This window comes from Engystomops pustulosus, chromosome 4, assembly GCF_040894005.1.
Source record: "Engystomops pustulosus chromosome 4, aEngPut4.maternal, whole genome shotgun sequence".
NCBI classification, from domain to species: domain Eukaryota; kingdom Metazoa; phylum Chordata; class Amphibia; order Anura; family Leptodactylidae; genus Engystomops; species Engystomops pustulosus.
In genome coordinates this window covers 14,972,371-14,994,589 of record NC_092414.1, presented here as the reverse complement: position 1 = coordinate 14,994,589, position 22,219 = coordinate 14,972,371, and the positions used below count along the sequence as shown (strand labels likewise).

At 46.3% G+C, this 22,219-nt stretch overlaps 2 protein-coding genes across 4 annotated transcripts in view; both read right to left on the bottom strand.

Annotated features, from left to right (window-relative positions):
- Window positions 1–642: 642 nt before the first annotated feature.
- SLC37A3 (solute carrier family 37 member 3) lies at window positions 643–13,451 on the bottom strand. Its single transcript, XM_072145260.1, has 15 exons — window positions 13,296–13,451; window positions 12,516–12,670; window positions 9,744–9,858; window positions 9,203–9,295; window positions 8,839–8,922; window positions 7,036–7,181; window positions 6,522–6,618; window positions 6,327–6,411; window positions 6,063–6,250; window positions 4,684–4,825; window positions 4,292–4,393; window positions 2,851–2,898; window positions 2,393–2,544; window positions 2,069–2,134; window positions 643–1,162 (listed from the first exon to the last, which is right to left on the bottom strand). The coding sequence occupies exons 2-15, from the start codon at window positions 12,617–12,619 to the stop codon at window positions 1,070–1,072; spliced, it is 1,515 nt and encodes a 504-aa protein (XP_072001361.1). The 5' UTR covers window positions 12,620–12,670; window positions 13,296–13,451; the 3' UTR covers window positions 643–1,069.
- Window positions 13,452–16,294: 2,843 nt separating this feature from the next.
- The window catches only part of LOC140126138 (hemagglutinin/amebocyte aggregation factor-like), a 105,994-nt gene continuing 100,069 nt past the window's right edge, over window positions 16,295–22,219 (bottom strand). Inside the window, exon 6 of one of the 3 annotated variants that reach the window (XR_011854756.1) lies at window positions 16,295–16,543. The gene's annotated coding sequence lies outside the window, so the exon portion shown is untranslated. The remainder of the gene's footprint in view (window positions 16,544–22,219) is intronic. The other 2 variants (XR_011854755.1, XR_011854754.1) reach the window with 2 other exon arrangements.

The window sequence follows — 22,219 nt, the reverse complement described above, 5'->3', positions numbered from 1 at the left end:
CTTACAAAGTGAAAATTTCGACATCTCTGTTGGGTATTCTCCCTAGAGATGTTTAATTTTAACTTTGTGTATGTTGTAAGTAGCAGCAGGACTGTGAAATATGAATTTATATTTCAGGATTTTAGCTTCGAAAAGTGTGTCCTCACACTGCTGTGCTCTTTACCCAACACTCTCTATAGAGAGCAGTGTGAGGACACACTTGGCGAAGCTAAAATCCTGAAATTTTAATCCATATTTCACAGTCCTGCTGCTACTAAGAACATGCACAAAGTTAAAATTACACGTCTTTAGGGAGAATACCCAACACACTCTGCAGAAAGCATTCTGCCTAGATAGTATAAATTCATATTCACAGTCCTGCTGCTACTACTAATAACATACACTTGCAGTCTGCATGGCCACACCTGCTGGTGGTTTCCCTTTATAAAAAAAAAAAATTAAAAAAAAGGCACAACATACAACTTCAAAAAGACATCAAGACACTTAAAAATATGGAGGTCGGTCCCGCAGACCAACCCAACGTGAGAGACCCGACCGGACCTCGTACCCGGAGGTAAACATCTACATAAAGCGCCAGCGAGAGAGTTTGTTCTTTTCAGAGCAAATGCAGCATAAAACTGTCAGTAAAAATTTCAAAAGTCGTTCAAGTTTCAAAAAATTTTAATTTTTGTAACATTCAGGAAAAAAAAAAAAATTGTTAGATTTTTTTTTCCCCTCAAAAATAAGTTGAGTGTTTATAGGCACAAAATGTTTGATTTGACTGATCATCAAGTCAGAGTTGTGCTGCATGTAGTGTACAGCGGTCAGGCCACACCCCCCAGAAATAGAGTTTTTTTAAAATTCTGAATTAAATAAAAAAAAAAACAAAAAAAAAACGTGCGGTCTCGTTTTTTTTTTTGTTTCGTTTCAAAGAACCATCTCAATAAACCGTTTTCCCAACCGACAAAGATAATCCGCAAAGTTTTATCCCCTCCCGTTCTTTTGCTTTCCTCGGGACTAGACTTCACTTCCTTAATAAGGACTCCGCCCCTCTTTTATCGGTATCGACATCGGTCATGGAAAGTAGTTGTCACCCGGCCAGCCGAGATGTCCGTCTGTTCCTCCACGCTGATCTCATCTCCCGGACGATGAGTGGAATGATAAAGAGGATGGTCAGGAAGGTCTGAGGAGAGACAACAAGAGTTAGCGGAGAGGCGGGGCTCAATGCAGAGAAATAAGAGCACAGCAGTGTGAGGACACGCCCCCAGAAGTTACAACCATTGAATATATATCCATATTTCACAGTCCTGCTGCTCCGAACAACATACACATGAGACAACATTACACATCTCTCTAGAGCAATAAGCAACACTGGTGGCACAGAGCACAGCAGTGTGAGAACACGCCCCCAGTTTAATCCTGGAATATGAATCTATACACGGCCCCCAGAAGTTACAACCATTGAATATATATCCATATTTCACAGTCCTGCTGCTCCACACAACATACACAAGAGATAAGATTACACATCTCTCTAGAGCAATACCTAAAACTGGTGGCACAGAGCACAGCAGTGTGAGAACACGCCCCCAGTAGTATCCTGGAATATGAATCCATATTTCACAGTCCTGCTGCTACTAACAACATACATAAAAGTATGATTGTACATCTCTCCAGGGACAATACCCATCACTGGCTACACAGAGCACTGCAGTGTGAGGGCACGCCTCTAGTACGATCCATGAATATAAATCCCTATTTCAGAGACTTGCAGCTACTAACAATCTACACAAAGGGAAGATTAGACCTCTCTCTATAAGGACAATACCAAACACTGGCTGCAAAGAGCACAGAGCACAGCAGTGTGAGGTTGCACTTATTTTCTGTTCTATCTCCCCCTATAGGCAAGGAGTGGTATTTGGGTTGTCCTGCTGCTACTAAAAACATACACAAAAGGTATGAATACACAGATACCCTTTAAGGGGGTAGGTGCAATTTAAAGGCCATGGGCAAAGTGGTCACGTGACTGAAATACTGCAATTTAGATTAAAAAACTAAATCTAAAATATATGTATAAAAAATTCCTTACCATAAGGATGAAGAAATAGAAGACCCACATCCAGCCCAGGCCGCCCTGTATGACAGACACCAGCACCTGCAAGTCAAAAGAGGGAGTGAGGACAGAACACAGAGCACAGCAGTGTGAGGATACACTACAACGGCACAGCAGTGTGAGGATACACTACAACGGCACAGCAGTGTGAGGATACACTGCAACGGCACAGCAGTGTGAGGATACACTGCAACGGCACAGCAGTGTGAGGATAGACTACAACGGCACAGCAGTGTGAGGATACACTATAAAAGGCACAGCAGGTGCTCTAGTACTACACCCCTAGACACATGTATGTACCTGTCCCAACGCGGCTCCAACGCTGCCGGTTCCATCCACGATGCCGGTGACGGTGGCCAGAGCCTCGCTGCTGCCTCTCACCATCTCCTGGCGCCCGAGGTCCGCAGAGATTGCCGAACTGATCATATTGGAGGGACCTCCGATGAAAAACCCTTTGGAAAAAAACAAACAAAAAAACACATGTGGATACAGCAATGACCTGTGTGGGGAAGCTATAACCCCCCCCCTTCCCATATTCCCGCAACATCAGCTATGACCACCCTGTCCAATTGAAGCAACAACAGACTGCAATACCCAATTTCCCCTGCGGGGGAGCTGCAGGGAAATCACTCACTTCCTGCTGGCGATCGCTTTGCATCCCAGCTAATAGGCAGAGATTGTCCGTAGTGAAAAAACACCTTTAATGACCTAAGACTTGCGTTGAAACAAAAATGGAGGCTGATCGAGATGTAACTTACCAGTGATCGTCATGAGGACGGCGTTGATCAGCTTACTGTTCGGAGACCCTGGGAATAGAGAAAACATAAAAACCTGATCAAGTAGTGGAGGAAAATGTATGAAACTAATAAAAACACGAGAAGATAACCAGACAGTGTGAACACGGCCCGATACAAGTCACTAACAGGCTATACCAGACAGTAATAGACGATGTCCGATTCATATTACAGGCGAATCGGTGGCCACAACCTTGTCTGTACCAGGACCCACCTACCGCCTTGTCATGGGGGGCAGCGAGGGGTTAGGGAGCCGGGAACAGCTGAGATTTTGGGGAGAGAACGGGAGGGAAATGGGACAGAGCAGAGAGTATGAAAAAGGGGAAGTGAAAACAGAGATGAGGGAGACGGGGAGATACTGGAGGGGGCAGAAAGAAATGGGGGAGGGGGACAGAGACTTAGGGGGTATAGGAGACATACTGGAGGGGGGTAGCGGAGATTTGGGGGATTAAGAGTTACAGGAAGGGCAGCAGAGATTTGGGCGGGGGGGGGGGAAGAGATTTTGGAGGGGGCGTGGAATTGTTTCTTAAAGGGGTTTTCCCACGGACATAGTATAGGGCCCAACTTGCTGATTAGTGGGGGTCTCAGTGATGGGACCACCATAGATCTGGACAATGGGGGTCAGTTGAACCCCCATTGCGCTTGTGATGCAGAGAGCAGCCGGTCACTCCGGCAAGCCCTATGGTACTGACCAAGCTTGCCACGTCATCTCAAGCACCACGGGGGTGCAACGGACTTCCATTATCAAGATCCATGGGGGTCCCGTCAGTGAGACCTCCACTGATCAGCAAGTTAGGGCCTATCCTGTGGAACCCCTTTAAGTAGCTATCTCCCCCCTCCAGGATCTCCTCTTCAACCCCCCAAATCCTATGGATAGGACCTAACTTTCTATGGCTGGAGAACCCCTTTAAGGGGGGGAGAAGAGATACTAGGGGTTATAGAAAGGATACTGGAGGGGGTGGCAGAGACTTTGGGGGGGGGGGATAGAAGAGATGCTGGTGGGGAGCAGAGATATGGGGGTATAGACAAGAAGACATTGATGGGGCAGCAGAGAGTTTGTGGGGTAAAGATGGGATATTGCAGGGGGAACATACTTGGGGGGTATAGACGAGACATGGGTGGGGCAGGGCAGAAATTTTGTGGGTATAGAAACATTAGTGGGGGGGGGGGGGGAGTAGAGATTTGGGGTAAAGAGGAGACATTGGAGGGGCAGCAAAGATTGGGGAGGGGGTTATGGAAGATATACTGAAGGGTAGGACAGAGATCTCAAAACAGAGCTACTAGGGAGCACAACAATAATGGGTGGGGGGGGGATATAGAATTGGGGTGGGGGGCAGAAGAGATACTGGTGAATCCCATCAGAGATATATTGAGGGGGGGGGGGGGAGGCGTGGCAATTACTCACGGCTGTATCCGAACAGAGCGCCTACAGCGAGCACCAGACTGACGGCCAGCACCGGGGACCTCTTCTGCATCAGGTCAGAGATTAATCCCTGGATAGTGCCACCTACAGGAGGATAGAGAGGGAAAAACCAGGCATGTGTGAGTATGGAGCAACAGGGGGGGGGGGGGGGCAACACCGGACCAAACAATCCAAAAGGCTGACAAGAAGGTCATATTAGCTGTACACATAGACCGGTAATCACAAAAGATCAACAGCGCCACTCCAGTCCAGTGGCCATATTTGGTATTGCAATGAATGTAATATAATGATTCTATGATATATGTGAGCACATTTTGGGGACTAATGTACTGGACGTGCACACTTATGGGGTACAGACCACACATGGGACTCACCAATGATCCCTCCGATGTCGTACCAGATGGACAGCTGGTCGGCCTCCGCCTCCTTCCAGTGGAAATTAATGCTGAGGTAGAAAGGGAGCCAGAAGAAGAAGGAGTAGTTCACCAACTTCAGGCAGGCGTAGGCCAGAGAATACTGCGGACCACACACAGACAAGATCATACACTTTAAGATCAATTGTCACTTAAAGGGACAGTCTAGATTAGCAAAAATGTAAGTACAGACGGCAGTATATCCCTATTGGAGAAAGCTATCTGCTGCCACCTGGTGGTCATTGAAAGAATAAGGGGAAATATAGGAATGTCAGGAAACCTGGACTTCTAACCTGCAAACCCTAAAGATATACATCACACTGTGTAATTATATCTACTGCCATATATGTGACCCGTACAAGGACAGTCTGTTACTTATCTGCTTAGGAGCAAAGGTTATATATTATCCCATCCAATACAGATTACTCATTCTCCAGAGCTGCACTCACTATTCTGCTGCTGGTGCAGTCACTGTGTACATACATGACATTACTTATCCTGTACTGATCCTGAGTTATATCCTGTATTATACCCCAGAGCTGCACTCACTATTCTGCTGCTGGTGCAGTCACTGTACATACATGACATTACTTATCCTGTACTGATCCTGAGTTACATCCTGTATTATACTCCAGAGCTGCACTCACTATTCTGCTGCTGGTGCAGTCACTGTGTACATACATGACATTACTTATCCTGTACTGATCCTGAGTTACATCCAGTATTATACACCAGAGCTGCACTCACTATTCTGCTGCTGGTACAGTCACTGTGTACATACATGACATTACTTATCCTGTACTGATCCTGAGTTACATCCAGTATTATACACCAGAGCTGCACTCACTATTCTGCTGCTGGTGCAGTCACTGTGTACATACATGACATTACTTATCCTGTACTGATCCTGAGTTAAATCCTGTATTATACTCCAGAGCTGCACTCACTATTCTGCTGCTGGTGCAGTCACTGTGTACATACATGACATTACTTATCCTGTACTGATCCTGAGTTACATCCTGTATTATACCCCAGAGCTGCACTCACTATTCTGCTGCTGGTGCAGTCACTGTGTACATACATGACATTACTTATCCTGTACTGATCCCGAGTTACATCATGTATTATACCACAGAGCTGCACTCACTATTCTGCTGCTGGTGCAGTCACTGTGTACATACATGACATTACTTATCCTGTATTGATCCTGAGTTACATCCTGTATTATACCCCAGAGCTGCACTCACTATTCTGCTGCAGGTGGTGCAGTCACTGTGTACATACATTATGATTTCAGCTCTGGAGTGTAATACAGGCAGTAATGTTGGGCTACTCCTCACCAGTAATACTCCGGGCAGGCAGCAGGCCTGTATGAAGCCGATGGCTTGGGTGGGATTGTCATTGTCGGGGGCTTGTATGGAGTAACTGGACTCGCTGTCGCCCTCGTAGTCCCCGCTCATGAGCGGCCGGTTGGCCTCCTCCTCCTGAGCTGCGCTCTCGTTCTCCTCCTCCCCGGCGTCAGGTAGTCCTGTGGATATAAATGGTAGATGGGAGACACTGCAGGGTGCCCTGTACACCTAAAGTCAGGACAGTCACCTACTTACCCAGCTCTTTCGGTGTAGTCACCAGACCAAAGAAGATCACCCACCCGCCGGCAAACTGCACCGAGGCCGTCACCAGGAAGGCGTACTGCGGAGACAAGCACAATCCCATCACATATGGCACCACTGTGCTACAATGTGGCAGGGAGCCCCCTAGGGCCCCTAACAAGCATGAGGAAGGGGGGGGGGACTACTTACCTCATACCCGTACTGCAGGACAGAAGATGCCAGGAAGGCCCCCAAAATATTCCCCACAGAGGCACAGGCGCTCCACAACCCAAATACCACTCCTCGGCTAGAGGGGGAGATATAAGAGAAAATAAGTGCAACCTCACCCTGCTGTGCTCTGTGCCCTGGAAAGAGATGTAATCAAACCTTTGTGTATATTATTAGTAGCAGCAGGACTGTGATATAAGGATTTATATTCCAGGATTGCACAAGAGACGTGTCCTCACACTGCTGTGCTCTGAGCTAGATACAGCCAGTTTTATGCATTATCCCTGGAGAGAGGTGTAATCAGACCTTTGTGTATGTTGTTAGTAGCAGCAGGACTGTGGTATAATGATTTATATTCCAGGATTTTAGCTTCACAGAGCACAGCAGTGTGAGGTACGGCTAAACTGCTCTCCAAGCCCAATACTTAACACCGTCTACAGTCTGTATGGTCAAACCTGCTGACACTTTCCCTTTAGTACCATAGCACAATACATACCCTGATTTCCCAAACCAGTTCCCCATGACGGCCACCACACAGGGCCACCCCGTGGACTGCAGGAGACCATTGACCACCCACAAGCAGCAGTAGAAGATCTTGTTGTAGAAGTGCAGCCACTCGGTGACCGTGCCGAACACAAACATCTGCAAGAGATAGAAAAGGAGACGCCGGGTCACGTGACATGTAGGCCCAGACCAAGGAGAGGCACTAGGTCACATGACGTGTAGACCCAGACCAAGGAGAGGCACTAGGTCACATGACGTGAAGGTCCAGACCAAGGAGAGGCACTAGGTCACATGACGTGTAGGCCCAGACCAAGGAGAGGCACTAGGTCACATGACGTGAAGGTCCAGACCAAGGAGAGGCACTAGGTCACATGACATGTAGGCCCAGACCAAGGAGAGGCACCAGGTCACGTGACGTGTAGGCCCAAACCAAGGAGTGAGACACTAGGTCACATGACGCGTAGGCCCAGACCAAGGAGAGAGACACTGGGTCACGTGACGTGTAGGCCCAAACCAAGGAGTGAGACACCGGGTCACATGACGCGTAGGCCCAGACCCAGGAGAGAGACACCAGGTCACGTGATGTCTAGGCCCAGACCGAGGAGAGAGACACCAGGTCACGTGACGTGTAGGCCCAGACCAAGGAGAGAGACACCAGGTCACGTGACGTGTAGGCCCAGACCCAGGTGACAACTTCTCGATGTAGCTTCCCTTATGGAAGGAGGTCATACTTGGTCGTCAACCTCAGCTGCATGAAGCAACGTAATGGAGATTGAGCAAGACGTTGGGAAATCTTGTGCCTGACAGCCTCCTTCTCCATTCTATAGGGAAGAGAAACCGACTGTATGATCCCCGGGCACATGACTATGGCCGCCCCCGCCTTGCCCAGTGCTATAAACACTTGAATAAATTAAAGGGGATGCCCTCAAATGACACTTATAACATCCCATAACTTCTTACTCCATCAGAGCCATTGTATGGGATATTTTATTTTCCTAGAACAGCGCCACTTTCATTCGGTGGCCATGTCCGGTACTGCAGGAGAATAAGACTGAGCCGCAATACTAGCTACATCCAATGGAAAATATGGCGTCATTTCTGCAAAGGCGTTGAAATTTTTTTTGTGTTTTTGGGGAATATCAGACAACCCCTTTAAGGGTTAGTCCTACAAAGACATGTGCCCCTCATTTTGGCGTCTCTTAATTGAGGCCTCATACAAATACTGTGGTGCTGTGGACTCTCTCCGTTGAACAGCGCCACCTTTATACAGTGGCAGTCTGTGGTACTGCAGTTTTTAATTCAAATGCAGTACCAGACACTGCCACAATTTATGCGTGGCGCTGTTCATGGAAGACAATTCACCATTTTTCTGCCTCTTATTACACATGGTTCCTCCCCTCAGGAATAGGAATTCTTTCTTTGATCATTGGGACCTGGATCCTGGATAAAGGGTCCTTTTTTCCCCCCACTGCTTAGACATCTCCTTCAAAGGGGTTTGCATGACAGTAGACAAAAAGGGTCAACTACCTCCCCCAAAACAGTGCCATACTCATCCAGTGGCTGTATCCGGTATAACAGCTAAGCCTTATTCAACTTTATTTTAAAAAAAAACAAACAAAAAATACAAAAAACTGCAGTACCAGACCCGGCCACTGAAATATAGGTGGCGCTGTTACTGGAAAAAACCTAAAATAATCCAAGTACAAGTACACATAGACTAGAAAAGGAGACTGAAGGTCAGTGATACCTCGAGAAGCTGATAAGAGGCCACAGAGATTACAGTGGTGGGACGTACCGTTACTGCGGAGGAGCACATGCCGAAAGTGAGGACATAGCGCATATTTAGGCGGTCACCGATGATCCCGCTGATGAAGAGACCCTGTGTACACAAACACACACAAAAAAAAAAATTAAAAATTACTGGAGGACCCAACACACTGATTACAATGTAATACTTCATCTTACCTGTGGGAGTGCTGTAGGGTAACCACACACTTGATTTACTGATACATTAGGGCTGATTGCTGGGATCTCAGACACTTGACCTCTCCCCGATCCCAGGGGCTTTCACATTTTGTAGATTAAGGTACTAAATGTCGATACTATGAACATCCCTTTAAGAACTACAACTCCCAGCATACCCTGACAATAAGACTCACCACGGCGTAGGAGAAGAGGAATATGGTGTCCAGTAACCCCAGGAAGATGGTGGCTGACTCATGATCGGGAAAGAGGTCGCTGCCGTTCCAGGTCTGAAAAAAATAGACAGATATATAATATACAGAGATGATCCGATACTGGGAAAGCTGGGTGACATCCAATATGGTGGACATCTTAAAGGGACGTAACAGTTTCCCACACTCCAGTATTGTGAATTACAAGATTTTATGATCTGATGTATAGATGGGTCTGAATGTATTATAACCTAACTGCTTATACTCCTGTATTGCAGCTGGGGGCGTGTCCTCACACTGCTGTGCTCTTAGTTCTCTGCAACAAATTGCTCCTCCCCTAAGTAACTGGTGAGGCAAGCATCTGTTGCATTCTACAGCAGTGACACGGAGTAAACGGAAAGACTGCAGAGCAGCTCAGAGAGCTAAGAGCACAGCAGTGTAAGGACACGCCTCCAGTACAATCCTAGAATATAAATCCATTTTTCACAGTCCTGCTTCTACTAACAACATACACACAGGTCCTTACCATGTTGGGGTCCACAATATACAGGGAGGTGTTGATGCCGGCGGGGGTCCATTGGTTGCTGATGCTGACCTTCACGTTACTGAACGCCTTCCGGGACGCGTGGAGCAGGGCATAGCTGCGGGAGGAGGAGAGGTGGAGATGAGCAGGATGGCGGGAGAGGAAGGGGGCAGATGTAGAGACTCCATTGCTCCATGGTCCAGGGCTGATGCCTCTTGTAGGTCAGGGGTCAACATGGGCGCTGTGACTGGTCAGCAACTTCTCCGCCCCTCCCCTATGTCTATATCTGTACTGTTGTATACATCCTACCACTGAGAGGCGCTATAGTCACCATACAATCCTAGCTCTCCACTTCTCAGCCCATCTCCATTTCTGATGCCCCTCGTCAGGTCAGGGGTCATGGGCGCTGTGACAGGTCAGCGACTTCTCTGCCCCTCCCACATGTCTATATCTGTACTGTTGTGTACATCCCACCACAGAGAGGCGCTATATTCATCATACAATCCTAGCTCTCCACTTCTCAGCCCATCTCCATTTCTGATGCCTCGCGTCAGGTCAGGGGTCATGGGCGCTGTGAAAGGTCAGCGACTACTCCGCCCCTCCCCCATGTCTATATCTGTACTGTTGTATACATCCCACCACCGAGAGGCGCTATAGTCACCATACAATCCTAGCTCTCCACTTCTCAGCCCGTCTCCATTTCTGATGCCCCTCGTCAGGTCAGGGGTCATGGGCGCTGTGACAGGTCAGCGACTACTCCGCCCCTCCCCCATGTCTATATCTGTACTGTTGTGTACATCCCACCACTGAGAGGCGCTATAGTCACCATACAATCCTAGCTCTCCACTTCTCAGTCCGTCTCCATGTCTGATGTTCCTTGTCAGGTCAGGGGTCCTGGGCGCTGTGACTGGTCAGCGACTTCTCTGCCCCTCCCCCACGTCTATGTCTGTACTGTTGTGTACATCCCACCACTGAGAGGCGCTATAGTCATCATACAATCCTAGCTCTCCACTTCTCAGTCCGTCTCCATGTCTGATGTTCCTTGTCAGGTCAGGGGTCCTGGGCGCTGTGACTGGTCAGCGACTTCTCTGCCCCTCCCCCACGTCTATGTCTGTACTGTTGTGTACATCCCACCACTGAGAGGCGCTATAGTCATCATACAATCCTAGCTGTGTCTCCTGTATAAACCTGTTCGGTCAGATGTCTGGGATGCGGTCCAGGTGCTGCCAGGAAGAGTCGCCCTATTATCGTATTACAGGACGCCGCTTCCCGGCATCACACACCGGAAAACAGCAGCACAATGCAAACATCTGATCAATCCTGATTCCAAATGTTAATAAGCTCCTCTGTTATTCCTCCTGGAACTACTTGACAACTGGGCATTACCATTCCCCTTGTGCCCTTATACATCTGGATACCAATTCTCAACTGAAATCTTATTCTGTCCCTTATTATTCCTCCTGGAAATGGATGACTAAGTTGTCAAGTGGGCGTTACCATTGCCCTACTCAACAGGACACGCCCCTGCAGGCTCTAAAAACTACACCTGGATCATTTTGTAACCGTTTTATGCTGTCCCTCTGTTATTATTCCAGGAATTACTAAACTAAATTGACAACTTAACCGATTCCCAAGTCAACAGAAATAGTACCAACCTAAGCCCTGTCCAATCACTACTAATAGTGTCTGAGGAATGTTAACGCCCAGTTGTCCATCTATCTACACTCTTCCAGGAGGAGTAACAGAGGATCCAAGTTGTCCGTCTTGTAAAAACAAACATAACAATTGCTTCACCCACCTAAAAAAAACCTCAGAACACATCCCTACAGGCTCTAAAAACTACACCTGGATCATTTTGTAACTGTTTTATACTGTTCCTCTGTTATTCTTCCAGGAATTACATAACTAAATGGACAAATAAACCGATTAACAAGTCAACAGAGATTGTAAGCCCCGCCCAATCACTACTAATAGTGTCTGAGGAATGTTAACGCCCAGTTGTCCATCTATCTACACTCTTCCAGGAGGAGTAACAGAGGATGAAAGTTGTTTGTCATTCAGAACACGTCCCTGCAGACTCTAAATACTACACCTGGATCATTTTGTAACCGTTTTATGCTGTCCCTCTGTTATTCTTCCAGGAATTATATGACTAAATTGGCACCTTAACAGAGATGGTACCAAGCTAAGTCCTGTCCAATCACTACTCATGGAATGTCTGAGGAATGTTAACACCCAGTTGGCCATCTATCTACACTTTTCCAGGAGGAGTAACAGAGTATCAAAGTTGTTGTTTTTTTTTTTTTTGTAAAAACAAACATAACAATTGCTTCACCCACCTAAAAAACCGTCAGGAAGCAGACAACCTGATGGTGATGTGTGTATAGTCTCTTCCAGGAGGAGTAACAGATGGATATTACTAGTAATAATAATAATGTAGCACTTTACAAACCAATATTACACCAATAACCAATCAATACTTCATAGTGTCCACGTAAAATGTAAGAGTAACTTGTGTTGTGTCCCGTTACTCTGCTAAAACCAATCAGTGTTCCTCTGTTGTTCCTCCTGGAACTACATAATTAACTTCACAATTGGACATTACAATGATCCCAGTCAGTAGAATGTGAGAGAAACTTACATTGTCCCTGTCCAATCACTGCTGCCAGTGTCTGAGGATTGTTAACGCCCAGTTGACACTTCCAGGAGGAATAACAGAGGATCAAAATTCCTTTTTTTTTTAGTAAAAACAAACATAACAATTGCTTCACCCACCTAAAAAACGTCAGGACGAAGACCACCAGATGGTGATGTGTGTACTGAGCACAGAACCCCCGGCGGGCGGCGGCTGCTCTGCGGGGCGACACCGGGAAGTCCATGGCTGCAGATCGTCACAACCCGGGACTCAGAGATTCTTCATCAGGTTCAATCTGAACAAAGACATAAACAAAAATTTTCCTTTTGACTACCAGTGTGGGGGGAGGCGCCCTTAAAGGCGCTATTCAGTGCTACCTTAAAGGGATATGCCATATGTTTCCATATTGTGAAGATTTCTGCTTGCTGTCAGTGAATGGAGAATGACAGACTGGATATAAGCAGAGATTATCCGTTTAACTGCAATATGACCCCATAACCTATAGATTACTGACCCCCCAAAAGGTCACAAAGCTCTCCTGAGGGTCACCCTAGTTCTCCTAAGGGTCACCCATGCTCACTTTTGGGCGACATATCATCTTAACACCCATAATGGCGCAGAAAAAAGGGGTAAAATTCCCAAAAACTGGAAAAATTATGATGGATTACTAGTCTATAGGTTACGCTCATATACATTAGGGCGAGTATCACTTTAAAAATTCCCATAATTCCTTGTATTACCCAGAATTCTAGGGTTGGGGACTGCTGCTTGTTATTAAGGAGACCCCCCTGGTGTAATACAGCAATGCACTATGGGGAAGAAGTATGCAAATTAGCACAGCTCCATTCCATAAAGCTAATTTGCATAGAATATGCCTGATTACAATACGTCTGTCTGTGTATATACAGGCAGGGACCTACCTAGCAGCAGTCAGGCGGAGTCCACCCCCGCTCCGGCAGAGTGGTACAATCCTCCAGCCGCTTCTCCCCCACTGGAACCGGCTCATCTAAGCGGACCCGGCAGCGGAGGACGTCAACACTAGAGTGGAACCCACCCACCCTCCTCTCCGATCACGTGATACTCCTCCCCCGCGCGGGGCACGACGGGAGCTGTAGTCTGGAACGGCGCGCGGCTGTGACCAAACTAGTGAAAAAAAAAAACAACCGCAAAGCTGGAAAACAGAGTTTTGGTATCTGGAAATAAATAGGAGGGAAAGTGTTACAGAATTTCAGTACTCATTTTAAGAAATATTCAGGGGAAGCAGGAATTCCTGTGTATAGAGTGGAAACAGGAACCTCTTCTAGGGGTGACTGACTGTCTTATGTATGACATGGCCCCCACATCATCACACCAGCAGGGGGCAGTGTGTCCTCCTATCACTACTAGGGGTGACTATACTATACCATGGCCCACACATCATCACACCAGCAGGGGCAGTGTGTCCTCCTATCACTGCTAGGGTTGACTGTCCCATACCATGGCTCCCCACATCATCACACCAGCAGGGGGGCAGTGTGTTATCATATCACTGCTAGGGGTGACTGTCCTATACCATGGCTCCCACATCATCCATACCTCCCATCATCACACCAGCAGGGGGCAGTGTGTCCTCCTATCACTGCTAGGGGTGACTGTCCTATGCCATGACCCCCACATAATCACACCAGCAGAGGGCAGTGTGTTATCCTATCACTACTAGGGGTGAGTGTCCTATACCACAGACCCCACATCATCACACCAGCAGGGGGCAGTGTGTCCTCCTATCACTACTAGGGGTGAGTGTCCTATACCACAGACCCCACATCATCACACCAGCAGGGGGCAGTATGTCCTCCTATCACTACTAGGGGTGACTATCTTATGCCATGGCCCCCACATCATCACACCAGCAGGGGGCAGTGTATTCTCCTATCACTACTAAGGGTGACTGACCTATGTCATGAACTCCACATCATCACACCAGCAGGGGGCAGTGTGTCCTCCTATCACTGCTAGGGGTGACTATCCTATGTCATGGCTCCCACATCATCACACCAGCAGGGGGCAGTGTTCTCCTATCACTACTAGGGCTGACTGTCCTATGTCATTAACCCCCACATCATCACACCAGCAGGGGGCAGTGTGTCCTCCTATCACTGCTAGGGGTGATTATCATATGTCATGGCTCCCACATCATCACACCAGCAGGGGGCAGTGTTCTCCTATCACTACTAGGGTGACTATCCTATGTCATTAACCCCACATCATCACACCAGCAGTGGGCAGTGTGTCCTCCTTTCACTTCTAAGGGTGACTGTTCTATCCCATGGCTCCCACATAATCACACCAGCATGGGGCAGTATGTCCTTCTAACACTACTCGGAGTGACTTTCCTATGTCATGGCCCCCCAAATCATCACACCAGCAGGGGGCAGTGTGTCCTCCTATCACTACTAGGGGTGACTGATTGTCCTATACCATGGCCCCCACATCATCACACCAGCAGGGGGCAGTGTGTCCTCCTATCACATCTAGGGGGGGCTTACTATTCTATACCGTGGCTCCCACAACTTCACACCAGCAGGGGGCAGTGTGTCCTCCTATCACTCTTAGGGGTGACTATTCTATACCATGGCCCCCAGCTCATCACACCAGCAGGGGGCAGTGTGTCCTCCTATCACTTCTGTGTGTGACTGTCCTATACCATGGCCCCCACACCAACACGTCAGCAGGGGACAGTTTGTCCTCCGATCACTGCTAGGGGGGACTGCCCTATGTCATGACCCCCACATCATCACACCAGCAGGGGGCAGTGTGTCCTCCTATAACTACTAGGGGTGACTGTCCGATACCATGGCTCCCCACATCATCACACCAGCAGGGGGCAGTGTTCTCCTATCACTACTAAGAGTGACTGTCCTATAGCATGGCCCCCACATCATCACACCAGCAGGGGGCAGTGTGCCCTTCTAACACTACTCGGTGTGACTTTCCTATGTCATGGCCCCCCACATCATCATACCAGCAGGGGGCAGTGTGTCCTCCTATAACTACTAGGGGTGGCTGTCCTATATCATGGCTCCCACATCATAACACCAGCAGGGGGCAGTGTGTCCTCCTATCACTTCTAGGGGTGACTTTCCTATACCATGGCCCCCATATCATCACACCAGCAGGTGGCAGTGTGTCCTCCTATCACTTCTAGGGGTGACTTTCCTATACCATGGCTCCCCAAATCATCACACCAGCAGGTGGCAGTGTGTCCTCCTATCACTATTGACTAACTGTTCTATTCCAAGGCTCCCCACACCATCTAGGGTGGTGGTGGCGAACCTATGGCACTGGTGCCAGAGATGGCACTCGGAGGCATCTCTGTGGGCACACAGGCTGTCTCCCAGGCACAGAGTTTGCCAGACATGGCTTCTTCCTGCAGTCTCAGGTAGTCCAAGTAGTGCCCTGCTATTGTAAAGTGACCCATCCGGTGCTGCCTGGTCCAGTCCGAAGAGTGAAAAGGTGTCGGATTGGAGCTCAAAGATTCTGGTAGCAATAAGTTTGTTACTGCCTAAATTGCTGTGTTGGCACTTTGGGAAAAGCTAGTGATTTATGAGTCTCACTTTGGGCACTTGATCTCTAAAAGGTTCACCATCACTGGTCTAGGGTGACCCTGATAGGATCACTTCATCTTTAGGAAATGCACTTACCTTCAGGGGAAACTTGGGGACGCCCCTTGTACATGACATAAATTGCATAAATAATTCTGCAAAGACAATACACAACACCTCAGGACACTTTTATTGAATAAGAATCCGTATATAACAATTTCACTTGATTAGTTACAGGTAATACAGACAGCAGCCAGTGTTATGTATTGTCCCTGGAGAGAAGTGTATTCAGACCTTATGTTTATTGTTAGTAGCAGCAGGACTGTGATATATGAGTTTATATTCAAGGATTGTAGTGGGGACCGGAAGACACACCCTCAGTACAATCCTGGAACATAAATCCATCTTTCACAGTCCTGCTGCTACTAACAACATACACAGAGGTATGAGTACACATCTCCCCTTGGACAATATGGAACACTGACTACAGTCCGTATGGTCCCTGGGGACCACTGACGGAGGAGCTGCACCCGATGGATTCTGTGGATTAATAGGATTTACAATATCGGAACTTCCATCTTCTGTCTCTGTATTGTAAGCGAAAAATACAATTAGACAGTATAACCATAGGAGGGGTTGCTTTTTGCTGGATGAAGTATACTTTTGGAATATCATTTATTAAAAAAATGTCCATTATATTCTGTATTTTATTTGTACCACAGATTATCTCCTCCCCCTCCCTGTACAATGACCTCTATATAGATAACACTGACCCATGATTACATCACTACTGACAATAGATGATGTCACAGCTTATCTCCTCCCCCTCCCTGTACAATGACCTCTATATAGATAGCACTGACCCATCAGTACATCACTACTGACAATAGATGATGTCACAGCTTATCTCCACCCCTCCCTGTACAATGACCTCTATATAGATAATACTGACCCATCATTACATCATTACTGACAATAGATGAGGTCACAGCTTATCTACTCCCCCTCCCTGTACAATGTCCTCTATATAGATAACACTGACCCATCATTACATCACTACTGACAATAGATGATGTCACAGCTTATCTCCTCCCCCTCCCTGTACAATGGCCTCTATATAGATAATACTGACCCATCATTACATCACTACTGACAATAGATGATGTCACAGCTTATCTCCACCCCTCCCTGTACAATGACCTCTATATAGATAACACTGACCCATCATTACATCACTACTGACAATAGATGATGTCACAGCTTATCTCCTCCCCCTCCCTGTACAATGACCTCTGTATAGATAACACTGACCCATCATTACATCACTACTGACAATAGATGAGGTCACAGCTTATCTCCTCCCCCTCCCTGTACAATGTCCTCTATATAGATAACACTGACTCATCATTACATCACTACTGACAATAGATGATGTCACAGCTTATATCCTCCTCCCTGTACAATGACCTCTATATAGATAACACTGACCCATCATTACATCACTACTGACAATAGATGATGTCACAACTTATCTCCTCCCCCTCCCTGTACAATGACCTCTATATAGATAACTCTGACCCATCATTACATCACTACTGACAATAGATGATGTCACAGCTTATCTCCTCCCCCTCCATGCACAATGACCTCTATATAGATAACACTGACCCATCATTACATCACTACTGACAATAGATGATGTCACAGCTTATCCCCCTCCCCCTCCCTGTACAATGGCCTCTATATAGATAACACTGACCCATCATTACATCACTACTGACAATAGATGATGTCACAGCTTATCTCCTCCCCTCCCTGTACAATGGCCTCTATATAGATAACACTGACCCATCATTACATCACTACTGACAATAGATGATGTCACAGCTTATCTCCTCCCCCTCCCTGTACAATGTCCTCTATATAGATAACACTGACCCATCATTACATCACTACTGACAATACATAATGTCACAGCTTATCTCCTCCCCTCCCTGTACAATGACCTCTATATAGATAACACTGACCCATGATTACATCACTACTGACAATAGATGATGTCACAGCTTATCTCCTCCCCTCCCTGTACAATGACCTCTATATAGATAACACTGACCCATCATTACATCACTACTGACAATAGATGATGTCACAGCTTATCTCCTCCCCCTCCCTGTACAATGACCCCTATATAGATAACACTGGCCCATCATTACATCACTACTGACAATAGATGATGTCACAGCTTATCCCCCTCCCCCTCCCTGTACAATGGCCTCTATATAGATAACACTGACCCATCATTACATCACTACTGACAATAGATGATGTCACAGCTTATCCCCCTCCCCCTCCCTGTACAATGGCCTCTATATAGATAACACTGACCCATCATTACATCACTACTGACAATAGATGATGTCACAGCTTATCTCCTCCCCCTCTCTGTACAATGACCTCTATATAGATAACACTGCTCCATCATTACATCACTACTGACAATAGATGATGTCACAGCTTATCTCCTCCTCCTCCCTGTACAATGTCCACTATATAGATAACACTGACCCATCATTACATCACTACTGACAATAGATGATGTCACAGCTCATCTCCTCCCCCTCCCTGTACAATGACCTCTATATAGATAACACTGCTCCATCATTACATCACTACTGACAATAGATGATGTCACAGCTTATCTCCTCCCCCTCTCTGTACAATGACCTCTATATAGATAACACTGACCCATCAATACATCACTACTGACAATAGATGATGTCACAACTTATCTCCTCCCCCTCCCTGTACAATGTCCTCTATATAGATAACTCTGACCCATCATTACATCACTACTGACAAAAGATGATGTCACAGCTTATCTCCTCCCCCTCCCTGTACAATGACCTCTATATAGATAACACTGACCCATCATTACATCACTACTGACAATAGATGATGTCACAGCTTATCTCCTCCCCCTCCATGTACAATGTCCTCTATATAGATAACACTGACCCATCATTACATCACTACTGACAATACATAATGTCACAGCTTATCTCCTTCCCTCCCTGTACAATGACCCCTATATAGATAACACTGACCCATCATTACATCACTACTGACAATAGATGATGTCACAGCTTATCTCCTCCCCCTCCCTGTACAATGACCTCTATATAGATAACACTGACCCATCATTACATCACTACTGACAATAGATGATGTCACAGCTTATCTCCTCCTCCCTATACAATGACCTCTATATAGATAACACTGACCTATCATTACATCACTACTGACAATAGATGATGTCACAACTTATCTCCTCCCCCTCCTTGTACAATGACCTCTATATAGATAACTCTGACCCATCATTACATCACTACTGACAATAGATGATGTCACAGCTTATTTCCTCCCCCTCCCTGTACAATGACCTCTATATAGATAACACTGACCCATCATTACATCACTACTGACAATATATGATGTCACAGCTTATCTCCTCCCCCTCCCTGTACAATGACCTCTATATAGATAACCCTGACCCATCAGTACATCACTACTGACAATAGATGATGTCACAGCTTATCCCCCTCCCCCTCCCTGTACCATGACCTCTATATAGATAACACTGACCCATCATTACATCACTACTGACAATAGATGATGTCACAGCTTATCCCCCTCCCCCTCCCTGTACAATGACCTCTATATAGATAACACTGACCCATCATTACATCACTACTGACAATAGATGATGTCACAGCTTATCCCCCTCCCCCTCCCTGTACAATGGCCTCTATATAGATAACACTGACCCATCATTACATCACTACTGACAATAGATGATGTCACAGTTTATCTCCTCCCCCTCCCTGTACAATGACCTCTATATAGATAACACTGACCCATCATTACATCACTACTGACAATAGATGATGTCACAGCTTATCTCCTCCCCCTCCCTGTACAATGACCTCTATATAGATAACACTGCCCCATCATTACATCACTGCTGACAATAGATGACATCACAGCTTATCTCCTCCTCCCTGTACAATGTCCTCTATATAGATAACACTGACCCAACATTACATCACTACTGACAATAGATGATGTCACAGCTTATCTCCTCCCCCTCCCTGTACAATGACCTCTATATAGATAACACTGCCCCATCATTACATCACTGCTGACAATAGATGACATCACAGCTTATCTCCTCCTCCCTGTACAATGTCCTCTATATAGATAACACTGACCCAACATTACATCACTACTGACAATAGATGATGTCACAGCTTATCCCCCTCCCCCTCCCTGTACAATGACCTCTATATAGATAACACTGACCCATCATTACATCACTACTGACAATAGATGATGTCACAGCTTATCTCCTCCCCCTCCCTGTACAATGGCCTCTATATAGATAACACTGACCCATCATTACATCACTACTGACAATAGATGATGTCACAGCTTATCTCCTCCCCCTCCCTGTACAATGGCCTCTATATAGATAACACTGACCCATCATTACATCACTACTGACAATAGATGATGTCACAGCTCATCTCCTCCCCCTCCCTGTACAATGACCTCTATATAGATAACACTGCTCCATCATTACATCACTACTGACAATAGATGATGTCACAGCTTATCTCCTCCCCCTCCCTGTACAATGACCTCTATATAGATAACACTGACCCATCATTACAGCACTTCTGACAATAGATGATAATACAGCTTATCTCCACCCCTCCCTGTACAATGACCTCTATATAGATAACACTGACCCATCATTACATCACTACTGACAATAGATGATGTCACAACTTATCTCCTCCCCCTCCCTGTACAATGACCTCTATAAAGATAACACTGACCCATCATTACATCACTACTGACAATAGATGATGTCACAGCTTATCTCCTCCACCTCCCTGTACAATGACCTCTATATAGATAACCCTGACCCATCATTACATCACTACTGACAATAGATGATGTCACAGCTTATCTCCTCCCCCTCCCTGTACAATGTCCTCTATATAGATAACACTGACCCATCATTATATCACTACTGACAATAGATGATGTCACAGCTTATCCCCCTCCCCCTCCCTGTACAATGACCTCTATATAGATAACACTGACCCATCATTACATCACTACTGACAATAGATGATGTCATAGCTTATCCCCCTCCCCCTCCCTGTACAATGGCCTCTATATAGATAACACTGACCCATCATTACATCACTACTGACAATAGATGATGTCACAGCTTATCTCCTCCCCCTCCCTGTACAATGACCTCTATATAGATAACACTGACCCATCATTACATCACTACTGACAATAGATGATGTCACAGCTTATCTCCTCCCCCTCCCTGTACAATGACCTCTATATAGATAACACTGCCCCATCATTACATCACTACTGACAATAGATGATGTCACAGCTTATCTCCTCCCCTCCCTGTACAATGACCTCTATATAGATAACACTGACCCATCATTATATCACTACTGACAATAGAAGATGTCACAGCTTATCCCCTCCCCCTCCCTGTACAATGACCTCTATATAGATAACACTGACCCATCATTACATCACTACTGACAATAGATGACATCACAGCTTATCTCCTTCTCCCTGTACAATGTCCTCTATATAGATAACACTGACCCAACATTACATCACTACTGACAATAGATGATGTCACAGCTTATCTCCTCCCCCTCCCTGTATAATTACCTCTATATAGATAACACTGACCCATCATTACATCACTACTGACAATAGATGATGTCACAGCTTATCTCCTCCCCCTCCCTGTACAATGGCCTCTATATAGATAACACTGACCCATCATTACATCACTACTGACAATAGATGATGTCACAGCTCATCTCCTCCCCCTCCCTGTACAATGACCTCTATATAGATAACACTGCTCCATCATTACATCACTACTGACAATAGATGATGTCACAGCTTATCTCCTCCCCCTCCCTGTACAATGACCTCTATATAGATAACACTGACCCATCATTACAGCACTTCTGACAATAGATGATGTCACAGCTTATCTCCTCCCCCTCCCTGTACAATGACCTCTATATAGATAACACTGACCCATCATTACATCACTACTGACAATAGATGATGTCACAGCTTATCTCCACCCCCCCCCTGTACAATGACCTCTATATAGATAACACTGACCCATCATTACATCA

What these genes read in the sequence shown, in the direction of transcription:
- SLC37A3 (XM_072145260.1), bottom strand. Translation starts at nt 12,619, where the DNA reads ATGGACTTCCCGGTGTCGCCCCGCAGAGCAGCCGCCGCCCGCCGGGGG. An exon ending in TCCTCTTCTCCTACGCCGTG is followed by an intron (nt 8,923 to 9,202) that starts GTGAGTCTTATT and finishes TTGTGTACACAG; the next exon opens with GGTCTCTTCATCAGCGGGAT. An exon ending in TCTATTTCTTCATCCTTATG is followed by an intron (nt 1,163 to 2,068) that starts GTAAGGAATTTT and finishes GTCTCTCCTCAG; the next exon opens with ACCTTCCTGACCATCCTCTT.